We start from the raw sequence: 23,250 nt of genomic DNA, 5'->3' as shown, positions 1-23,250 counted from the left end.
ATTATGTTTTGTACTTAGGATGATTACAATAGATAACTCTACTTACAATAAATCAAACAAGAGATCTTTAAGTGTTTCATATGTGCATAAGTGATATTTTAACTTAACTCAGATAAACATATTTAGTTTCAACTTCTTCTTGAGGGATGTCAGTCTTTTTGCTTATAATCCCGACCACATGCAACCTGTCATTGACTCATCAAAGAATGTGTGGATGACACATCCAAGGTTGTTAAAATCTCGATTTAAAACCTAAACTCTATAGATTTCACGTTTCTAGGTTAGCATTTCGTGTTAAATCGTAGGTAAAAACCTTTTTATGTAAAATTGTATTCCGAAACATTTTAAGTGATTTAAATCTTTCTAAAATCGGTGAAATAGTGTAAAATCATGTAAAATCGTTGGATTTTACTCTTTGACCTGATTTGACTTCTTTTTTTGTCAAATTTTATAAACCACATTTTATATTTTGGCCCATAAAATTTTCTCTATGGATTTTTAATTTTATTCACATTCATTTCTTGGTTATAATATTAAAGAATCTTTAACATTTGGAGATAGATTTAATCAAATCAAATATGAATGTTCTAATGAAGATGATGTTGTAGAAGGATTGAACTTTTGATTAAGATGAGATGAAAAGATTTGTTTTTTTTAACTTGAAAAACTTATGAAACTATTGCTTTTTTAATAATTTTTTGGATGTTACATTTTATGTTGGTGAACAATTTATATAATTTGATGCAAGTTTGTGAATATTACACTTTATTATGATGATATAGTATATTTTTACTGTATAATTAAGTTAACATTTTAAATAATTAATGCATTTAGAATATTATATAATTATATATATGTCATATATATAAATTTAATATAATTTTAGTATGAGATAAACTCTATGATTTTACGTTTCAATTTTACATTTCGATTTTACCTAGGTAAAACGAGTCAAGGTAAAAACTCGATTCTGACAATCATGGACACATCCCTTCAATATACGATACATAATTAGTCAAATTGCGAGACTTTGAACTATTCAATTATGATAAGGATATTCATGCTAGTTGTTGGGTACATGTTTGATGAGTCACCTTCTACCATGTAGGGGAACATGACGGGCTCATCCCCACATATATAACATTTGTTCGATTTCCCCAATCCTCTTTTTAGTTCTATTTTTCTCCTTTACGAGACACGAAATTAATCAACTGAAATCATTGATACTTAATGGATTTGAGTTAATATATAACAGCCCGCAGTTCTTTAAATACGAGACCTATATGAGCGAAATGGTTTAATAATTTAAGTTTATAATCTAATTTTTCAAAACTATAAATATAACTAAATATAACTGATATAAATTTATGTACATGAATTCAGACAAACTCATCACAATGCTAAATATACAATGATATTATGAATGATGGGGGGTACCCACTCCAAAAGTTAGGAGGAAATCTATAACTAGTCTAATGAATTTTAGGTAGATGTATTGTTACATGATATCATGGCGAGGAGTAGCAATAATATATTTTTGGTCAAAAACAGCAATACTTATATAAATGGAAGTTAAAAGGAGACAAGGCTGGCCAAGTGCCAACCCACTTTAAAACTTTGAACTTTAAAACTTTGAAATGTGAACATTTTTCAACAAAAAGAGCTTGAAACGTGCAATGTTCTAAAATCTATCAAATTAATGTCATAGTAATGGCAAAAAATAAATGACAACAGATTTTTGTGTTGGTTTGAAGTAAGCATTTTTTAGTTGAATTTTGGCCATGGTTATTTACATTGTGATTTGCATTTGTAATCTATATATTCGGTACATCTTGCAGTTTAGATAACTTTATTTAATACATAATGTTTCTAAAACAAAAACTTTAGTTACTATAATAAAATCTGCCTCCAAGTTGGTTCCATTTTAAAAGAAGCCTCGGTTTCATATCTATATATACAAATAAGAAAAAGAAAATGCTAATTTTCTCAAGTATAATAGTTTAATGTTTGACTTCATTTTTGCATAATTTGGTTATTTATGTAATAGCATAGAGTTCACAGTATTAATTCTTAGTATATAAATTAATTAAATTCAAAAGTTTTTTAATTGTTGTGAATTCAATACCAAGAACAAAGTATAATGCAAGGGAAGAATAAAGGACAAGGAAGAAGAGAAACACAAGAATTGGTTATAACTGATATTCTTTTACTTTCTCTTAAAACAAGATTACAAGTTTACAAGAATAACAAATAATCTCTCTCACCCTAAATTAGGATTTGCAGCTTAGCAATGATGAGAGACTAGTATGTTATTTATAATAAAACCTAACATACTAACTAATGGGCTTTTTCAGCAAGGCCCATTACACAAGCCAACTTAATACACAAGCTAACTTATCAAATTAGGGTTTAAACACTAAAATCTAATTTAACATGCTAACAACCCTAGCAACTTCGACATCTGCATGCTAGACCCATCTTCGACTACAGCACGCACACTTCGACACCAGCATGTGAACAACCTTCGACTTCATGCTTAACTCTGTCGAACTGTCGAACCAAGAAGCTACCTTTCGACCATACTAGAGTTTGATCCAATATCTCACATTAATAAAAGTAAATTATTGAAAATAAGAGAAAAACAAAAAAGGATTTGTGCATAAAACCTAATTCTTCAAACAGTTAGAAAAAAACAATTGGATATTAACAATTTATTCATTAAAATTTTTTCAAAAGCACAAATCAGAAATAAATTCTACTAAGTATCATAATCAACAATTTTTTTTTTGTATGAATTGATTTATTTGCGCACACATTTTTCACTCTAATAATGTGAGATATATTTAATCTTGTTGTTCCTTATGAATTGACTGAATTATTCCTTTTGCACCAAATTCCACAAATTTTTCTAATATTTAAAATTTTATGTGGAAAGTTAACTTCTGAACATCAAGACTTCATTACAAAAATATCATTGAAAGTTACTGTAAATTTTATTTCGAACAGACCCTGTTAACCATTTTTTAGTGAAATCATATGAAAACATGGTACAAAGTGAATTTAGAAATCAACTTTCAAGATAAAGTCATTTATAAGATTTGGAAGAAATACATACAATGTAACAAACAATCACCTAACCAAACCCTAATTTTCTTGTTCAAAACCTTTATCACCTTAAGTTCTTTGCTCCGATCCTTACCGTTTTATAAAGTCTTATAATAAGTACAAATTATCTTAAAACTAAAATACTTCTTATCATTCACAAAAAATATTCTCTCTCTCCCCCTCCCTCCCTCCTTTATTTAAGTCTTTATGTCATTCGAACCCTAATTTTCTTGTTTAAATCCACACCGTTTTATCAACTCTAGTCATAAGTACGTACAAATTATCTTAAAACTCTCTCTCTCTCTCTCTCTCTCTCTCTCTCTCTCTCTCTCTCTCTCTCTCTCTCTCTCTCTCTCTCTCTCTCTCTCTCTCTCTCTCTCTCTCTCTCTCTCCCCCTCCCTCTCCCTCCCTCTCCCTCCCTCCCTCCCTCCCTCCCTCCCTCCCTCCCTATATATTCCTCACATATATTTTATGATCAGTATTTTTTTCAATCACTATAATAAATAAAAAATTTATCCAATCTATATAAAAATTAACTATAAAAATAATATAGTAAATATTTATTTATAATAGTGACGGGAGAAAATATTATAAATAAATTTTACATTATTTTATGTGTTGTCTTATGCATTGTCTACTGTACACTAAACATGATACAAGATAAAAAAAAAAAAAATCCACTATCTGATATGTTTGTGCTCCTTTTTCCGTTACAAAATCTTTTGTGAATCAAATAGATACTAGTAAACACTAAGAAGCTAATGAACTATGAAGACAAACATAGAAAAACAGATAAAAAGTTCCAAATAATATGGCCTACTTGTGTAATCATAAAACAATAGTTCAGGCAAGTGTTTGGAGAATATTGAAAAATAGATTTGAAGTGTGACATTCGAAAATCAAATGATGTGTTAAAGCCAGAATATATCAGAGTGACGACAAAAGCAATGAAAAGTTATTGTGTTAGTATGGTAGGGCAATAGGTTCTACTCAAACTTGAAGTTTGAAGATCTATTCTTAAAGACATATGTAAAAAGAATAGAGGTTGATATTCATAGAGAGTAATTTAACAAAATGATTAAACTATCTTTTTATAGAGTATCATATACTTATGATGATGTGTCAATGAAGTTCAAAAGATTCAAACTATTTAATATTATTCTTTCTTTTCTTATGAATCCTATGGAAGGAAAGAAACTTTCTATCGAAACAAGTTACTTAAAGGTCAAGATAATTCTTGTGACACACTATTTGATTACGCAGATACTCCTCTCGATGCAAGTTAATTTTGAAGTCATCATTATAGAAGATTTGGTCCCTTTATGGTTTATAATCCAAAAGTTTCAAGCAAATTGGGTCTACGAGATGCTTCTCGAAATAATCTACTGCAAATAAAGTCGATCAACATGATTATCATATAGAGCTTTGATCACTAAGATATTAGCTACTGTTGGAGTCGACACTATAAAGGAATCAATATATCAAATTCACTCTAAGAAATCAACTAATCCTCTCTAAGTATGAGGGTTAGTATATTTCAAGGAGAACTAAAGAGCATATCAATGGATGAAGACAAATATGTAGTTCGTACAACAACAAATGATACAGTTATCAACACCCTTTTAGAAATCTATAAACAAAACACTTTGGCCATTGAAAACTTGGTGAACGACATAGTTATCATCAAGAGGATGAATACATCAAGAAAAGTCATATTCATAGATGTTGATATTAATGACAATAAGTAGTCTCACTTATGTGTTTAAGTTTTAACTATTGAGTGCGTTTTTATAATTTCGTATTTTCTTGCTTTATATACTTCAATTTATTTCTTAATAAAGTAATGTTTTCCATTCGTTAAATCATGTTTGATCCTATGTGAAATATGTGTTTGCATATTTACAATCACTTTATAGCATATTTGCCAGCCTTTTCGATTATGATAAAGGAGGAGAAGTATAGAGATGCAATGTCATCATCAAAGAGAGAGAGAATATGGATCTACGTGCTTGCAAGTATAGTCAATATGATCCAAGATAGTGAAGCTTATGGATAGCAAAGATGCTAGACAACAGAGTGTTAGAATATTATTTTGGGTCATACATGTAATAAATTAATTGGTGTGTTAGGACCATTATTTAATTAGCCAATTTAAAGTGATCTATTAATATAATATTTGTGGCTAAGGATATAATCATCATGAAAAATATTGTGTAGATACCAAAAGTCTTATTTTATTTTGTGATGGGTAAAATTAAAATAAGAAAGCTTGAATAGTCGTGACCCTTTATGAAAGGGCATGAAAGTTTAAACATGAATAAACATGACCCTTCATGAAAGGGCATAAGATTCATATAAATAAGAGGTTATGGTCCCCAATTGTAGACACTAGAAAATATCACAAAATATTTATTCTCTTATCTCATTGAAAGAGGAACTAAGGTATTAAGGAATCTACAATTGGAAGGTCATTACTCTATCAAAGTCATTATCTTCTCATTGAGATTGCATGGATCCCAAAGGTACGCTTCCGCTTCATCATGAATTGAATATGGATTAATAAAGTCTTAATTTATTAGAAAATTACCAACAATTGGTATCAGAGCCTCCCATATTTAATCATGTGTGAATTTTGGTAATTGTTTTTTTTTTAGTTTTTCAAAATTGGGTTATTAAATAAAAAATAAAAAAAAAATACATACGTTACATTTTTTGTTTGTTTGATATAATTGATTTTACGAGGATAACACAGTTTCGTGTACGTGTATACAAGGATAACACAATTTTGTATAAGGCAACGTTTTTATCTTTTTCAATTGGTTTGAATTGCTACTGTGTGTGTCTGATTCAACGTTCTAATTGTTGAAGCAAGTTTGGACTATAATAATTATTATTATGATTTTGTTTTTTTTTAAATTAACTTTTCAAACAGTGACACTAATTCATTACGTACAGTTGTCATAATTTTAAACTAAAGTTATTTGACATTTTAAATGATCTATTAAAACTAGAAATCACCAAAGTGACTCTTCTTTTATGGATTTGATTATGAGAAATGTTGAATGTTAGTGTGTATGTGAGTATTAATTTTTCCAAAGAAAATATTAATATTTGACAAAATTTATATATACACATATGATGATAAATATGTGATGATTATAAAGGTTTTAGATGTGAATAATAAATCAATCCAAAGATAGTTTTATTATTTGACATACATTATTGTCAATATTTGATCATTGAAACAAGAGTATCACTAGCAATTAATACTATTGTCCAAAGACATTTATATTAATGTTGCACTAGATATCTTGAAATTAATTATGACATTATTTGAACATATATTATTTAAGGTTCTTTATGATTGATTATGTGAACATATTTATATTATTTTATTTTGTTTTCTTTACAGTTAATATTGCTACTATATCTGCTAACATGAATTCAGTTCCGGTTCTTAATGGTGCAAACTTTAAGGACTGGAAGGAGAACATCTTAATTGTTCTTGGCTGCATGGATCTTGACCTTGCATTGAGGATGGAGCAGCCCCCTTCTCCTACAGACTCCACTACCCCTGAGGAAAAGAAAAATTATGAGAAGTGGGACCGTTCCAATCGCATGAGTCTTATGATCATAAAGCGTGGCATTCCAGAGGCATTTAGGGGTACTATATCTGAAGAAATAACAAGTGCCAAAGACTTCCTTGCTGAAATTGAAAAGCGCTTTGCTAAAAGTGATAAGGCGGAAACAAGCACACTCCTTCAAAGCTTGATTTCTATAAAGTATAAAGGCAAAGGAAACATAAGAGAGTATATTATGGAAATGTCTAACATTGCTTCCAAACTTAAGGCACTAAAACTTGATTTGTCAGACGACTTGCTAGTGCATTTGGTGTTAATATCTCTTCCTGCACAATTTGGTCAATTTAAGATAAGCTATAATTGTCAAAAGGAGAAATGGTCTCTTAACGAGCTTATTTCGTATTGTGTGCAAGAAGAAGAGAGGATGAAGCAAGATAAGACAGAAAGTGCTCACTTGGCAAGTACCTCTAAAAGCAAGGGCAAAAGGAAGAAATATAAGGATATAAAGAATGAAGCTGATGAGGGTCCGATACAAAAGAAGCAAAATAAGGGTAATGATTGTTTCTTTTGTAAAATGACTGGACATGCAAAGAAGGAATGTGCCAAGTATCATGCATGGCGTGCAAAGAAAGGTATGTTTCATACTTTGGTCTGTTCTGAGGTAAATTTAGCTTCAGTACCAAGAAACACATGGTGGTTAGACTCCGGTGCTACTACTAACATTAGTGTTTCAATGCAGGGTTGCCTGAGTTACCGAAAGCCAAATGATGCTGAAAGATGCATTTATGTGGGAGATGGAAAGTCGGTAGAAGTAGAGGCAATAGGGCATTTTAGGTTGTTATTAAGTACTGGTTATTATTTGGATTTAATGGATACTTTTGTTGTACCGTCTTTTAGACGAAATTTAGTTTCTGTTTCTTCATTGGACAAATTCGGTTATCATTGTTCATTTGGAAATAATAAATTTAATTTATCTATTAATTCAAATATTGTTGGATCTGGTACTCTTATGGCATATGATAATCTATATTTACTTGATACTTATGCTTCTTATAATGAAACCTTGAATGTGGAATCACGTGGTACTAAGCGTAAAATTAAACACACAAATTCAGGAGCATTGTGGCACAAGCGTCTAGGTCACATTTCTAAAAATAGAATTGAACGACTTGTGTCTAATGGGATCCTAGATTCCATTGACTTCGCAGACCTTAATGTTTGTGTTGAGTGCATTAAAGGAAAGCAGACCAAAATCAAGAAATTTGGCGCATATAGAGCCACAGATGTCTTAGAACTGATACATACAGACATTTGTGGGCCATTTCCGACACCGTCATGGAATGGCCAACAATACTTTATATCATTCATAGACGATTACTCAAGATATGCATACCTATTTCTTATACATGAAAAGTCTCAATCATTGGACGTTTTTAAATCATTTAAGGCTGAAGTTGAGAATCAACTCAACAAAAGAATCAAGTGTGTCAGATCTGACCGTGGTGGTGAATACTATGGTAGATATGACGGTTCGGGTGAACAACGTCCTGGTCCATTTGCCAAGTACCTAGAGGAGTGTGGGATCGTTCCACAGTACACCATGCCTGGTTCACCTAGCATGAATGGTGTATCGGAAAGACGAAACCGAACTCTTAAGGATATGGTAAGAAGCATGATATGTCATTCTACTTTACCAGAGTCACTTTGGGGAGAGGCACTAAAGACTGCAGCTTACATTCTGAACAGAGTACCAACTAAAGCAGCTGCCAAAACACCTTATGAACTTTGGACAGGCAAAAAGCCTAGTCTAAATCACTTTCATATATGGGGATGTCCAGCCGAGGCAAGACCTTATAGGCCAAATGAAAAGAAACTAGATCCCCGAACAGTTAGCAGCTACTTCATTGGTTATTCTGAACGATCCAGGGGCTATAAGTTTTATGATCCCAAATTAAAGACAATCTTTGAGACAGGAACTGCAACATTTTTTGAGGATATTGAGTTTGGGGGAAGAAATAAGGTTAAAGACTTTGATTTTGAGGAGGAATCAATTTCAATTCCAATACCGATTGATTCATTTGCTTTTAACGAGGCAAATTCAGAAGATCTTCAAGACAGTGTCATTCAAACTCCCATTCAAGATGTATCAAATGATAATGAAGAACAAACTCAAGATCCTCAAGAACCAGAGCCTCAAGAACCAATGCTTCAAGAACCAATCCCATTACGACGATCCACAAGAGAAAGAAGAAATGCTATTCCAAATGACTATGTTGTATTTCTACAAGAACATGAGGAAAATGTTGGCATGATGGAAAATGATCCAATCAATTTTCGCCAAGCCCTAGGAAATCCTAATTCAGAAAAGTGGATTGAAGCAATGAATGAAGAGTATAAGTCTATGCAAGATAATAAAGTTTGGGAACTTGTCCCATTACCTGAAGGTGTGAAACCTATTGGTTGCAAGTGGATTTTCAAAACCAAAAGGGATTCCAGAGGTAATGTGGAAAGGTATAAGGCTCGTCTTGTAGCCAAGGGTTATACTCAAAAGGAAGGAATTGACTTTAAAGAGACTTTCTCCCCAGTTTCATCGAAAGACTCTTTTAGGACAATCATGGCTCTTGTTGCACATTATGACTTGGAGCTTCATCAAATGGATGTCAAAACAGCTTTTCTTAATGGAAACATTGATGAAACAATTTATATGGTGCAACTGGAAAACTTTGTGACAGGAGATCCAAAGAAGATGGTTTGCAAATTGACGAAATCCATTTATGGGCTAAAGCAGGCATCTCGTCAATGGTACTACAAATTTCATCATGTAATTCTCTCATTTGGTTTTGAGAAGAACATGATTGATGAATGTGTGTATCATAAATTCAGTGGGAGCAAATATATTTTTCTGGTATTGTATGTTGATGACTTACTGCTTGCCACCAATGATATAGGTATGTTGCATGAAACTAAGAGATTTCTATCCAGAAATTTTGAGATGAAAGATCTTGGTGATGCCTCCTTTGTGTTAGGGATCCAGATACATCGGGATCGCTCTCGAGGTACTTAAGGATTATCACAAACTGGCTATATCGATAAGGTTCTTAAAAGGTTTGGCATGCAGGACTGCAAACCAGGTGATACCCCGGTAGCTAAGGGAGACAAATTTAGTCTAAATCAGTGCCCAAAAGGAAATTTAGAAATTCAAGAAATGCAAAAGATTCCTTATGCATCAGCTGTAGGAAGTCTAATGTATGCTCAAGTTTGTACACGTCCAGACATAGCATACATTGTTGGAGTGTTAGGCAGATATTTAAGCAATCCAGGAATGGATCATTGGAAAGCAGCTAAAAGAGTTATGAGATATTTAAAGAGAACAAAACATTATATGCTCACGTATAGGAGGTCAGATTCTCTGGAGATCATTGGGTATTCTGACTCCGATTTTGCTGGATGCCAAGATAGTAGAAGATCCACTTCAGGCTATATATATATGTTGGCTGGTGGTGCAGTTTCTTGGCGCAGTGCCAAGCAAACTCTTGTAGCTTCGTCCACCATGGCAGCAGAGTTTGTAGCGTGTTATGAGGCGTCAAACCATGGAATTTGGCTGAAGAATTTTGTCACAGGGCTGCGGATTATAGAAGGAATTGAAAGACCACTCAAGTTATTTTGTGACAACAAATCAGCCGTTTTATACTCCAATAACAATAGGAGCTCGACAAAGTCGAAACACATTGACATCAAGTTCTTAGTTGTGAAGGAGAGAGTACAAAGTGGACAGATTTCCATAGAACATTTAGGGACGAACTCCATGATAGCGGACCCTATGACGAAGGGGCTCCCACCTAAGGTCTTTCATGAGCACACTGCTCACATGGGTGTTATACAATTAGAGGATTCTTTGGTTTAGTGGGAGTTAGTCATTGATGTTAGTTATGTTCTATGTTTGATATTATATATACATACTTATATATTTGTATTATGTTCTGATCAGAAATAAAGTTTGGTTATTTAGTTCATTGCACTTTGTATGATAATATTGATCTCATTAAAGTAAGGAGGACCAGTTGAAAATTGACATGTATTGATCACCTTCATGTGATTTTCATGCTGCACATTTCATGATTAATCTATGTCATTTAGTTGCATTTATAATTGTGATCATTGATGGGTTTAATTATGATTGATATAATGAAAACCGCTTTGGTCCTATATATTGATGTAACTAATGGACGAGATAAGGATATGTCCAAGATTTATAATGGAAATTTTTTTGAGCTCATAAAGTCTAACACATTTATAAGAATACATATATGACCAGTGGGAGATTGTTAGAATATTATTTTGGGTCATACATGTAATAAATTAATTGGTGTGTTAGGACCATTATTTAATTAGCCAATTTAAAGTGATCTATTAATATAATATTTGTGGCTAAGGATATAATCATCATGAAAAATATTGTGTAGATACCAAAAGTCTTATTTTATTTTGTGATGGGTAAAATTAAAATAAGAAAGCTTGAATAGTCGTGACCCTTTATGAAAGGGCATGAAAGTTTAAACATGAATAAACATGACCCTTCATGAAAGGGCATAAGATTCATATAAATAAGAGGTTATGGTCCCCAATTGTAGACACTAGAAAATATCACAAAATATTTATTCTCTTATCCCATTGAAAGAGGAACTAAGGTATTAAGGAATCTACAATTGGAAGGTCATTACTCTATCAAAGTCATTATCTTCTCATTGAGATTGCATGGATCCCAAAGGTACGCTTCCGCTTCATCATGAATTGAATATGGATTAATAAAGTCTTAATTTATTAGAAAATTACCAACACAGAGTAGTTGTTTAGTTTTGATGATGACAACACTTAATATCAAACGATATCCATTAAAGTCAAGTATCTATTGAATATAGTTCAAATGGCCAAAGATGCATAAGAAGGTTGACTAAGATATCCTCTTGAATTAAGCTATACTCTTGAAGATTAGGACATCTATTGATAGTTAACACTATGGTCAAACGACTTTCAAGTGAAATCTTCAGTTTCAAGGGTCGTCGATGGTTTAATCTCTCAAATTATTGCAATAAAGTTGAAGATATCTCAAGCCTTATTAAGAAGATTCAAAGTTCTTATATGATGCTAAACTCAAAGACAATGTTGCCAAGTCTTGAAGTTCCAGAGTCGTGAAAGAGAGGAAGTGCGAAAGCTCGTCTGGTTATGTTCCTCTGAGTGACCAGTGTTGTAAAGATACAAGGATATTTTTCAAAATCACATGTCTAAATCACACACACTAAAAATATTTGAGAAGCCTCTAATATTTTTTAAACCACAGGAAAATGTTTTTAAGTCCTAACAATTAGATTAAAAGAGTGTCTGGATGATTGGAAGGCCTTTTTTAACTGAATAATCGATTAGATTATTAACCTAATCTATTAGATCATGTTTGGATGAGTCTAAAATCGATTGAGACAATATATTAATGATTGGTAACTACTATATATCAAAACCTTCCATTTGTGACCTTAACAATCGATTATTCAAGGTCTATAATCAATTATCCTAATCGGTTATAGCATTGATTTGATACATAGATTATTTCCTAATTTATACCATGTCTTGACCTATAAATATAGATCTTCTCTATCACTTTTTCATATCCAGAAAACAAGTTTAAATATCCTTTTTCCTTTCTTTCACCATTCTCTTAATCTCACATTTTTCCCACATATAATTTTAGCCATAGTATTTTGAGAGTAGTCTTGAGTCGTAGTGAGGATAATTGTTCTAGGTGAAGGAAAAATTATAAATTTATCAAGAGTGTATTATCTCTTGAGTAATGAGTTCTTCCGTAGGAAGTTGTTATTCTGGTTGCGAACTAAACTAGTTAAAAGCTCGCTTGGTTTGGGGATTGTCTTAGGAAGTGTCTGTTTGGTTCATGAGTTTCTTCTTGAAGAAATAGCTCTTTTTTTGTTCGTGTAGATCAGCCAGTAAAATCTCCACAATGGTTCATGAACTCAATTCGGTTAAAAGCTCTATCGGTTCGAGACCATCCCGGTTAAAATCTCTCCTGGTTCTTGATTTTAACCTAGTATAAAATCTCAGTAAGTCCGAGATCAGTCTGATTAAAATATCATTTTGGCTTGTGGTCATCCTAGTCAAAACACCATCTTTGTTCGAGATCAACCCTTGGAAAATCTCTTTTTTGTTGTGAGGCTAACCGCATTAAGCCTTGTTCGTTGTTTAGTTACAAGTTAGTCTGAAAACTTCATTTTCTTGTATAAGGAGGTTCGTGGGCAAATCCTTCTAAAATCGAATAATCTAAAGAATAACTCTTGGAGACAAGAGTAGGTCATCTTAGGTAGAACCTGTTTAACTCACTGATGTTCCTTCTTTTCCATTATCTTTTTTATTCCTAATCATTTTCTTTCCTTTGATTTTATGTGGCTTAATTACTTGGTCTGGTTTTACAATGATTTTTGTTTTAAACTAAAGTTTTTTAAGCCTCCACAATTCACCCCTATCTTGTGTATGAAGTCACGTGTCTAACATCATTATCAACGTAAAAACATTTTCTCCCTTTATTCTTTTCATTACGTGTACCATCTCTTAAGAAACACTAATATTATGATGAATATTCCTCCTATAGATAAAGCTAGACTAATGCTGAGAAATGATATTATTTAGTAGAGGTTTCACACAGTTCACCGTAATTTTATTAACCAATTTACAATTTAATTTTCACAAAGAAATATGACGAAAATAGATGAGAAAATATGGTTAGTCAATCTTAGGGACGAGTACCAGAAGAGTATTATTTGCAAAACTAATTAGATTGGAATTGTTCTAAACACTTCTCATAAAATGAATTTAGAGGAGCATAATATTATAACAATACTGGTAGAAAAGTGTTAGAAAACCATCCTCTCTTGGAAAATTTTTGGGAGCTTATATCAAATAAAGCTTTCTTAATCTTAGCATAAAGGGCATCCCTTGCATACTTATTGTCGCGGTGCAAAAAAATATCTGAGCGGATGAATGCTCGAAATTCAATGAAGTCGCCACCAAAGTTTATTTTTGAAAAGTAAACGTCGATAAAACCCTAAAAGAACATAAATATTGTGAGCTCAACCAAATTCTGGTTCAAGAGTCGATTATGCGTAAGGAAGATATTAGCACTCCACACATTCGTTGTACTCAACGGGAACCTTAAGTTAGTTTTGCGAATACGAATGTTAGCTTAAGGTATTTGATTTCTTCTAATTATTATGACATATTTACAAAATGAATAAAATGGAAAAATTGGATTTTTTATTAGGGTGCTTGACGAGACGCTCAATCTCTCCCATACGTATCCCAAAGTGAGATGGGGAACTCAAAGCTACGTAGCTGTCCGTAGCAAATGTTTGTTGGTTGGTCGATTTTAGCGAAATATGTTTAAGTCGCATTAGAGTTGTAAAACGTTGTTTGCTACTCGCGCATGGGAGAAATGAAGCATTTGTTTGTGCAATGGATTGTGTCTTGATCGTATTCGAGCAGAAAACACTGCTTGTTACTCGTGCATGTGAGGAATGAAGAGTTAGTTTATGCTTCACATCGGATGGATAAAACAACTTTCCTTTATGAAAAGTTTTTGGTAGCACTGAAGCGAAAAATGTAGGTTTGATTGGTTGAAGTTATTTTTAAGTGGAAGACGAGCATCCGAAAGGAAAGCTATACGATTTGTATCCGAATACTCAGAGAAGAAAGAGGCATATACCCAATTAATCCTTTTTCATCCAATTTTACTGTAAAATATGTTATGTGAATTGAGTTATGATTCCTTAACGGAAGACAAGCATCGGAAAGACAATCTATATGTCTTGTATCCAAATACTCGGGGAAAAAGAGGCATACTCCCAATTAATACTTTTCATCCACGAAAGAATGAAATAAGTTTAGTTAATTATTGTATTTTTGAACGGAAGACGGGCATTTGAAAGGCAAGCTATACGGCTTGTACCCAAATACTTGGGGAAGAAAGAGGCATACACCCAATTAATCCTTTTTCATCTGTTTTTTTGATGGTGAAAAGAGGTTTCCAAGTTTGATTAAATTTTTAAAGGATGGAAAGTATTCGAAAGGCAAGCTATACGACATGTATTAAAATACCCTGGGAAGAAAGAGCCATATGCCCAATTAATCCTTTTTCATCTGATTTAGTTGTGAAAGGTTTGATACGGGCTCGATTAAGTTTTGAGAAGATGACAAGTACTCAAAAGTCAAGCTATACAATATGTATCCAACTACTTGGGGAAGAAATAGGCATACGCCCAATTAATTCGTTTTAATTCGATTTAATTGCGAAAAAGATTTTTTGTTCAAGTTGTGAAGATAATTTGATTTTTTTATGTTAAAATATAATGTGATAGAAATATTGATTATTTTATTTTTAATGAAGTAAAAGGGATTAATGATTTTTAATATTTACTAACTAATCGATAAATGTATTGAACTAAATCGAATAAGTTTGATTTTTAATAAAAATAAAATGGAGTTTTTTAATTTTAATATTTATTATTCCATTAATCAAATTATTAAACAAAATCAAATAATAAAAAGACAAACATCAAATAAACAAAAACCAACCATGGGGTGCAAAAATAGCAAAGTGGGGGTGAATTAAGTAAAAAGAATGAGGCCTTTTTGTTGGAGGCCCAAAAGCAAAAATGAAAACACGAAAAACAAACAATGAGGTCTGGAGCGATTATGTCCATCTGATTAAGATCAATCTGCCTTGATCAACTTTTAAGATGCAATAAGATCCCTTGATTATGAGCCACTTAATAGTGATCAAAGGGTTACCAGGCAAAGCCTACGGTGCATATAAATGGGGTGTCTTGTACAAGATCATCCACTGGTTTAAAATCATGAGCTAATGCTAAAATGCCACCTAGCAAGCCTTTTTTAATTAAATTAAAATAATAAAAGTAACTAAAGAAATAAATAATTAAAAACAAAAGAAAAATAGGACGCAACCTCATCTCTCTCTTATCCCTCACGTTCTTGTGTACATTCAACATGATTCTTTAGAGAGAAAAACACTTCAAAACCTAAAATCTCTCATCTCTCTCGGATCTATCTCTCAAATAGAGTCAACATAAACAAAAGCAAAAAAAAATGTGACAAGGAAAAGGGGAAACCTTTGATGGTGAAACAGGCGTGTCTCTGACGAGGGTGTGTCTACGGTGGTGGAATCTAATAGTATTAGTGTAGAATCTATATGTACACCTCTATTTTTCAGTAACTTGGCATAGAAGGTTTGTGTAGTTGAGTTGCAAAATTCAACATCATTCATCTTGTTGAATGAAGTTGATCACAAGGGTTCAGTGGTTCTAACATCCAATCACTAGTTGTGTGATAGAGAAGAAAGTGAGTAGCTTCTCAAATTTAGGGGAGGATATTAATTGAAAGTCACTGAGTAGGTTTAGGAGGAGGCATTGAACAACATGAGCTTGTTGTTTCTTGTAAGTCTAAATGTACTAAGCTACTAATACTAAATTTCTTTTTTTCGGATTGTGGACTCAACCCTCCAGACATAGGTGTAGTATCACCGAATTGGGTTATTGATTCTCTGTGTTATTTATCTTTTTCAGCTCCATCAAATTGTATAACTCATACTGTTATATCTGTGTTGGTTCGGGTATAACTTGTCAAACCTGATGTCGGAGCACCGTGCTCGATATCTGTCCCCTGCGAAACAGAATTTCAATGTGATTTAATTCACATGAAATATTTTGCTAACTTTCACCCGTTTTTGACTTTTGTAAAAAGAACAAATGATGTAATTGCATTGTATATTGAAATGTATGATAAACTTATTCTTTAATTCTTTTATTTTTACAAACTTGGTCTTTTATGCTCATTTAATATTTTTCGATTAATTAAAAATAAAGAATAAAAAATGAGATGAGATGATACATATGATTAAATCATAAAAAATTCTTGATAATTTTGTTTTGAAATGCACATGATAAAAATAAAGCAAATAAGGTGGTATGAAAATATGGAAAATGAAGTGGGTGTTAGTGCGTGAGGCACTTTTAGGGAGGAGAGAATAGAGAGAATAAAGGAAATAAGGATTATGTTAATGAATTAAATTGTACAAATAATGATACAGACTATGACTATTCATATACAACCCGGATTGGGCTTGGGCTTACACAACTTTGATTATATTTGATATTATTAGATTTGATTTTATATTATTAGATTTGATATTATATCTGAATTCGAAGAAGAAATTGCTGAAGTCAAAATTGATACAATTATCAAAACTCCAGTCGAAGTCGAAGCAGTAGCCAACATTCCTGACTCAATCGAAGTCGAAGCAGTAGCCAACATTCCTGACACAGTCGAAGTCGAAGAGGGTGTGGCTGATACAAGCCAAAGACCTCAAAGAACTAGAATTCTTCCAGCAAGACTTTAAGACTATGAAGTAGCTGGTGATGATGAAGTCACACCAGATCGAGAATTAGTTCATTTTGCTTTACTTGCAGGGGCTGAACCAATCAACTATAATGAGGCTTTTAAAATTCAACAGTGGAAGTTAGCTATGGTCGAAGAGTTACAGGCAATCAAAATAAACAACACATGGGAGTTAGTCGAATTGCCAACACACAAAAAAGTTATCGACGTACAGTGGGTGTTCAAACTGAAACACAATGCTGATGGGTCAATAGCAAGACATAAAGCAAGATTAGTAGCTCGGGGATTTATTCAAAGAGCAGGGCTCGACTACTCTGAATTATTTGCTCTAGTAGCAAGATTTGAGACTGTTCGACTAATGGTAGCATTGGCATGCAGTCGAGGATGGTCGATATTTCATTTCGATGTGAAATCAGCATTTCTGAATGGTCCTTTAGACAAAGAGGTCTATGTCACACAACCTCCAAGGTTTGTGATTCAGAAGGAAGCGAGTAAAGTATATAAGTTGCACAAAGCACTCTATGGTCTCAAGAAGACACGTAGGGCATGGAACAAGAAGATTGAATCATACTTAGTCGAATTGGGATTTGTAAAATGTGAATCTGAGTATGGAAGTCTATGTTCAGGTTGTAGCATGGCCGTCTCAAATAATTTGGAGGCCCTGTTCAAATTTTCAAATCTGAATCTTAATAAATATTTGGAGGCCCTATTCTAAGGATAGTATGGTACTTTATAAGTTACATATTGTGGTGTCGTTTTCTTTTACCTCCCCGTTTCACTTGGGAGGACGGCACGCTAAACCCTTCACGCGAAATTTGGAAGGAGAATGCGCCCGTGGTGGGATGAATTTTGTTTCAGTTCTTCCTACGATATCACACGAACTTTCTTATTTGTCCTACGAGTAGGAAAGGGGAAAAAAGATCTCAACTAAACCCTAGGAGTTTGCTAAGTGTGGGGATTTCACCTAGACTAGAAATTCTGGAGTCCGGGGGGTCGGTTATACATAGGGAAGTGTTTAAACACCCTACATATCTGTAGTACTCTACAGGAACCTTCTCTGTGTCATTGTGATTGTGTTTGCTGCTAATGATTGGGAAAGTTTCTCCTTTGTGTTAGGAGAAGGAATTGAATTGATTTTGAAAAGACAGACAGACAGACAGACTATTTTTGGTATTTTATTAGCTCGCTGAGATTCCTTGTGAACCTCATGCCTACATATCCCTAGTGGAAGTCAGAGCTTAATGTAGTTCGGGGAACTAACTAGGGAAATTAATTGTTTTTTGTGCCTTGCTTGAAGCTCAAGGTTGAAGCTTGGAATTAAATCTCTGTTTACGGTAAAGAGACATGAAATCATCTCTACAGAGAGGTATTTGTACTATTCTACCACAAACATTTAAAGGAGTGACAGAATAACTGAATTCATTTCATTCAAGAGGGGGACCTTACTTGTGTATGTGCAAGTATACCAGTCAAATGCCTCTTCAATGAAAGAAAGTTGCTCATCCAAATTAGGGAAAGTTACCACATGTCTGGGTTTTACTGCCAGCTCATGCCTTTCAAAATCCTAAATGGGAGACTTGATTAGAATTGAAATTGAAATGTTTGTTTGTTTGAATGTGGTAGAGTAGTAAAAATATCTCTCTATAGAGATAAGCTATGTCTATCTACTGTATAAAAGATTTGACTTTAGCTGGCTTGTATGAGGCCCAAGCTTGAGGCTTTTTGATTGATTAATTAATATTATTGACTCTGGGAGATGACTCCATTGAGGATTAATTACAGGGTATTTTTGTGTTCTGTACAAAGCCCAGAATTGAGGCTGACTCTATTTAGGGAGACTCTATTTGTGTGCCTTGTACAAAGCCCAAGGTTGTGGCTAACTGTTGAGGATAATTTGAATGAATGACTCTATTTTATGTGCCTTGTACAAAGCCCAAGGTTGTGGCTGACTCTAGCTAGGGAAAACATTATTTTCTGCCTTGTACAAAGCCCAAGGTTGTGGCGGACTCTTAAATGAATTAAGTATGGATGACTATATGGGGAAAGATCCTAAGTGTTAGGAATCTTTGACACATGAAAGATATGGTTTATCTGCCTTGTACAAAGCCCAAGGTTGTGGCTACTGAATGATGAAGAACTCACTGGGGAGACTCTATTATCTGCCTTGTACAATGCCCAAGGTTGAGGCTGACTCTTGACAGGGGAGTTTTATTGTTTGGGTGCCTTGTATGAAGCCCAAGGTTGAGGCTAACTGTTTTTGTTGGTTTTGACTCTACTGAGGAGGTTTTATTTATTAAAAGACTGTTTTTCTTTGGAAGCTAACCCTTTCCAGGGATTTTGACTCAGCTGGTGAATTTGTCTGTTAAAAGACTGACTTTATCATGTTTTTTGGAGGCTGACCCTTTCCAGGGATTTTGACTCTTTTGGGGAAATTATCTCCTAAGAGAAATGAATCTTTATTATTTGACATTTTTTTTTTAATTGACTTTGGAGGCTAACCCTTTCCAGGGGTTTGTATTGAAATGAATGGCAGAAAGATTATCTAATGGAGACTTCTTGTTTAAAGCCCAAGATGAAGGCTGACTCAATGCTGAGGATGACCAAACATGGATCCTAGACTCTACTAAGGAAGATTGATGAAGATAAGGGTGACAGAGACTGTCCATGTCTCTCATTCCAAAAATGTACTCAATGTGAAATTGAGACAAACTTAGCTTGTTTTAAAGTCTGGTTTAAATTGGAAGAAACTCACCAGGGTAGGCTAAAAGGTGACTAAAGACCTGTTCCTATGTTTATAAGAAACCTGATGGGTCCTTGTATACAAGCTCAAGAGGAAGCTGGAAATGCTTTTAAGAAGCCTGTGGGTCCTTGTACAAAGCCCAAGAGGAGGCTAATCGAGGGTCCTTGTTATAGCACAAGAGAAAGCTATGTAGTTTTGAACTTATTTTGGCTCTAAGCAAATGGGTAAGAGGTTTCACCGGGAATAATTCCTCTTTGGGTGGATGTGTCCTATTTATTTGGATTCTAAGGTTTTTGCCAAGATGTTTCACCGGGAATAATTCATCTTGGGGGTTTGAACTACAGATCTCTAATTAGGAAAGAGCCTTCACCGGGAAGACATTCTCAATCCTAGGTCATATTCCTAATATATATATATATAGTTTAACTGTCCTAAGGTTTACACTCAAACGCAGTTCTAAACTAATATATATGCACAATTTATATTTGACAGTAATTTAAATAAAGACTGTAAATTGAAAGCTTGTAAAGCCTAACCTGGATGGAGTGGAGGCCATTGAAGAAGTATGTACAGAGCCTCAACAGTAATTTTTGTTGTTTTGTTGATAACAGTTGAATATATATATGATAAACAGTTAATGGTTTTTGAAAACAGAAGAAGTGAAGATGGACAAAGGTCACATAGGTATCTGAAGAGTTTCACCGGGAATAATGCCCTTCAAATACCAGAAGAATGTTTTTGAAAACAGAAAGAAGATTTTGAAAATACAGTTTTGAAAACAAGCTAAGAAGAGAAGGTTTTTGGGACTTACACTCTATTAGAGGCCCAGTACTTTACAGTACTGGTGTAAAAACAATTTGAAAAAATGACTTGGAATGATACAAGGTTTTGTTGTTTGAAAACCTTAATCATTTGATTTTATCAGAGATTGAAAACAGTTTTGAGATTTGACAAAAGTCAACTTAATTAAAGTAAAAATAAAGATTTTTACTTAATTAAGACCTAAACAATTAGGGTTTTATCATAAAATTATTTATAAAATGATTAGGTTAAATCAAAGTGAATATATATATTTAAAGTATTTAAGAAAACACTTAAAAACATACTATTTTAAACCTAATTAAAATTCAAGAAATACATAATATTTTTATGATTTTTTTGACTATTCACAAAATAGGTATATTAAATAATAGGTGTATGAAAAATGAAGTGAAAATGATTTATTTTGATAGGTTAAATAAATATGTGAAGTTATGAAGAGAAATGAAAGAAATTAGTGTTAAAAAATAAGTTTTGGCCCTTGGAGGGTTTGAACCCACGCCCTTGAGGTCACCAGTCCAAAACAACACCACTGAGCCAACGCGCGCTCAGTGTTAGTGACTTGCCTTCATTTGGTTATGTTTCAAAACAAGTTGTAAATCTTTGAAAAATAAAAGAATCAAAAAGTCTGGGGCGAGGGGGATTCGAACCCCAGACTTTGGGCATGAGGAGACTAAGAGCGCATGTGTGGCCACTAGGGCAAGTTATTCAGTCGTTAATAAAACGCACACCATTCAAAATAAAATAAACTCTCCACTGAGAATTCAAATTTGCGCGCCACCACCATCTTCATCTTCAACCTCAAGCTCTCCATTTTTTGAATTTCTGAACTTACTCGTTTCTCAACCATTTGCAACGATGTAAACACGAAACTTGCTCTAAATTCACTCACGATTCTAAATATGTAACTAACATGAACTATCATTAACTACATCTAACTAATTTACCAGAAATCGTGAAGAACCCTAAAATTTCAAAATTAAATTAAATGACTATACTGAAAGATAAATGGATGATGATAGAGGGTTTTCAATCCTCTGATGATGCTGAACAAGATAGAATCGAGCTATTTCACAAAGAGTACTTAAATTAAAGAGAGGGAGTTCAGAAACTTACCTCTGAAAATGGAGATCGTGAGGATGATAGAGAGCAACTGGGCTTGTATGAATGATCCCAAAAGCTTCCTTGTGGCTCAGTGATGCTAACTGAATGCTTGTAATGACCTCAAACCTCCTGAATTGTTCTATGGACCTCCCTCGATTTCAGCTTCAAGTGAACATGGAGGGTGTTGATTCTCGAGTTACAGATGAGCTGCAGCCATCTGGTTAGCTTCACTATGACCTGAGGAGTGTGTCTGGATGATTGGCTTGCCTTGAAACCTTCTGAATCACTCCATGGACCTCCAACTGCAGATGCTCCAAAGTGAGAGCAACAATGGTGTTCCTCCACCTACAGAAGTGATCCAGGTGCTTGGATCACCTCAAATGACCTCCCTTGAGATGTTAGAATGCTCACTTCCCAAAGATAAGCTCTGGTTTGAAGAAATCGATTCTTCTTGCCAAAGAACTTTGAAAAACAATGAACAAGAGAAGAGAAAGAGAAAGCAAGTAATATGGTTGCTTTGGTGTGTTTTTCTACTGAATTGTGCTCTCCTATTTATAGGCAAATGTCTCAGTACTGAGTGAGAGAGTGAGCTTGCTTAGTGAAGCAAGTTTGGTTTCTTAGCCATGAAGAAATTTCAAAGAATATCCAAGTGTGATCATTGCATTTTCGAGCCACCTCCCCTATCCATTGATTCTATCTGATCTTAGGGGACAATTCAGATGCAAAGTGAGCTCTAATTGGTTGATGAGAAGATTCCTTGGGTGATTCATCAATTTGCCATAAATTCTCAAATGTAATCATTACATAATCACATGTTCTTGTTTTAGGAATCTTCTTCAATTATCATGGCATGGTGAAAATGAATGCATGGCATGTTTGCAGATGTATTATGGGTCATGTAGCATCTGTATTTGAGGTCATGTGCACAAAACTTCAAAGTTCCAAAATGATGCATGACCTATAATTTCACTTCATGAGGCCAACTTTGAACAAGCATAACTCTTAGCTCAAATTGAATTTTGAGAAGGTTGAACACAATTTGGAAAGCCCTAAACATCTACTTTAAATCATTAGTTTATGTCTTCTTCAGAATCCTTTGGGAAATTTGTGAAAAATGAGGCCAAAGTTGGAAGAAAACTAGGTTAAAACACTTAGAAAAATTTCTAAGTGTTTATGACCTAAACTTCAAAATTTCCAAAACTTCATAAATGGTTGATCTTTTGAAAAAAGTTCCCTTGTAAGATGTTGTTTTATTTGGCAAGATCTACAACTTTCATGTTGGAAGTTTTTTGAGTTGTGTAGGTGAAATTTTGAGATCTCACCATGCCCTCAAAAACCCTAATTCCCGACTTTTCGCTCTTTGATGAATTTCTTTGAATTTCTTTGGCCAAATGACTTTGACATCCATATATTGATGATATTGATCTTTGA

The 23,250-nt window shown here is 33.6% G+C and overlaps 1 protein-coding gene across 1 annotated transcript; it reads left to right on the top strand.

The window, feature by feature from the left end:
- Positions 1-6,540: 6,540 nt before the first annotated feature.
- On the top strand, positions 6,541-7,569 carry LOC131606231 (uncharacterized). Its single transcript, XM_058878492.1, has 2 exons — positions 6,541-7,318; positions 7,426-7,569. Exons 1-2 carry the CDS (start codon positions 6,544-6,546, stop codon positions 7,452-7,454), a joined length of 804 nt encoding a protein of 267 aa, XP_058734475.1. The 5' UTR covers positions 6,541-6,543; the 3' UTR covers positions 7,455-7,569.
- The last annotated feature ends 15,681 nt before the right edge of the window (positions 7,570-23,250 follow it).

Source organism: Vicia villosa, linkage group LG5, assembly GCF_029867415.1.
Source record: "Vicia villosa cultivar HV-30 ecotype Madison, WI linkage group LG5, Vvil1.0, whole genome shotgun sequence".
NCBI lineage: Eukaryota > Viridiplantae > Streptophyta > Magnoliopsida > Fabales > Fabaceae > Vicia > Vicia villosa.
Note: the sequence above shows the minus strand (reverse complement) of the source record. Positions and strands in the feature narration are given on the sequence as shown.

Bases quoted from the DNA above. Each gene is read 5' to 3' on its own strand.
- LOC131606231 (XM_058878492.1), top strand. From the start codon at position 6,544: ATGAATTCAGTTCCGGTTCTTAATGGTGCAAACTTTAAGGACTGGAAG. The intron at 7,319-7,425 runs GTATGTTTCATA...GTTTCAATGCAG, and splicing joins TGCATGGCGTGCAAAGAAAG to GGTTGCCTGAGTTACCGAAA.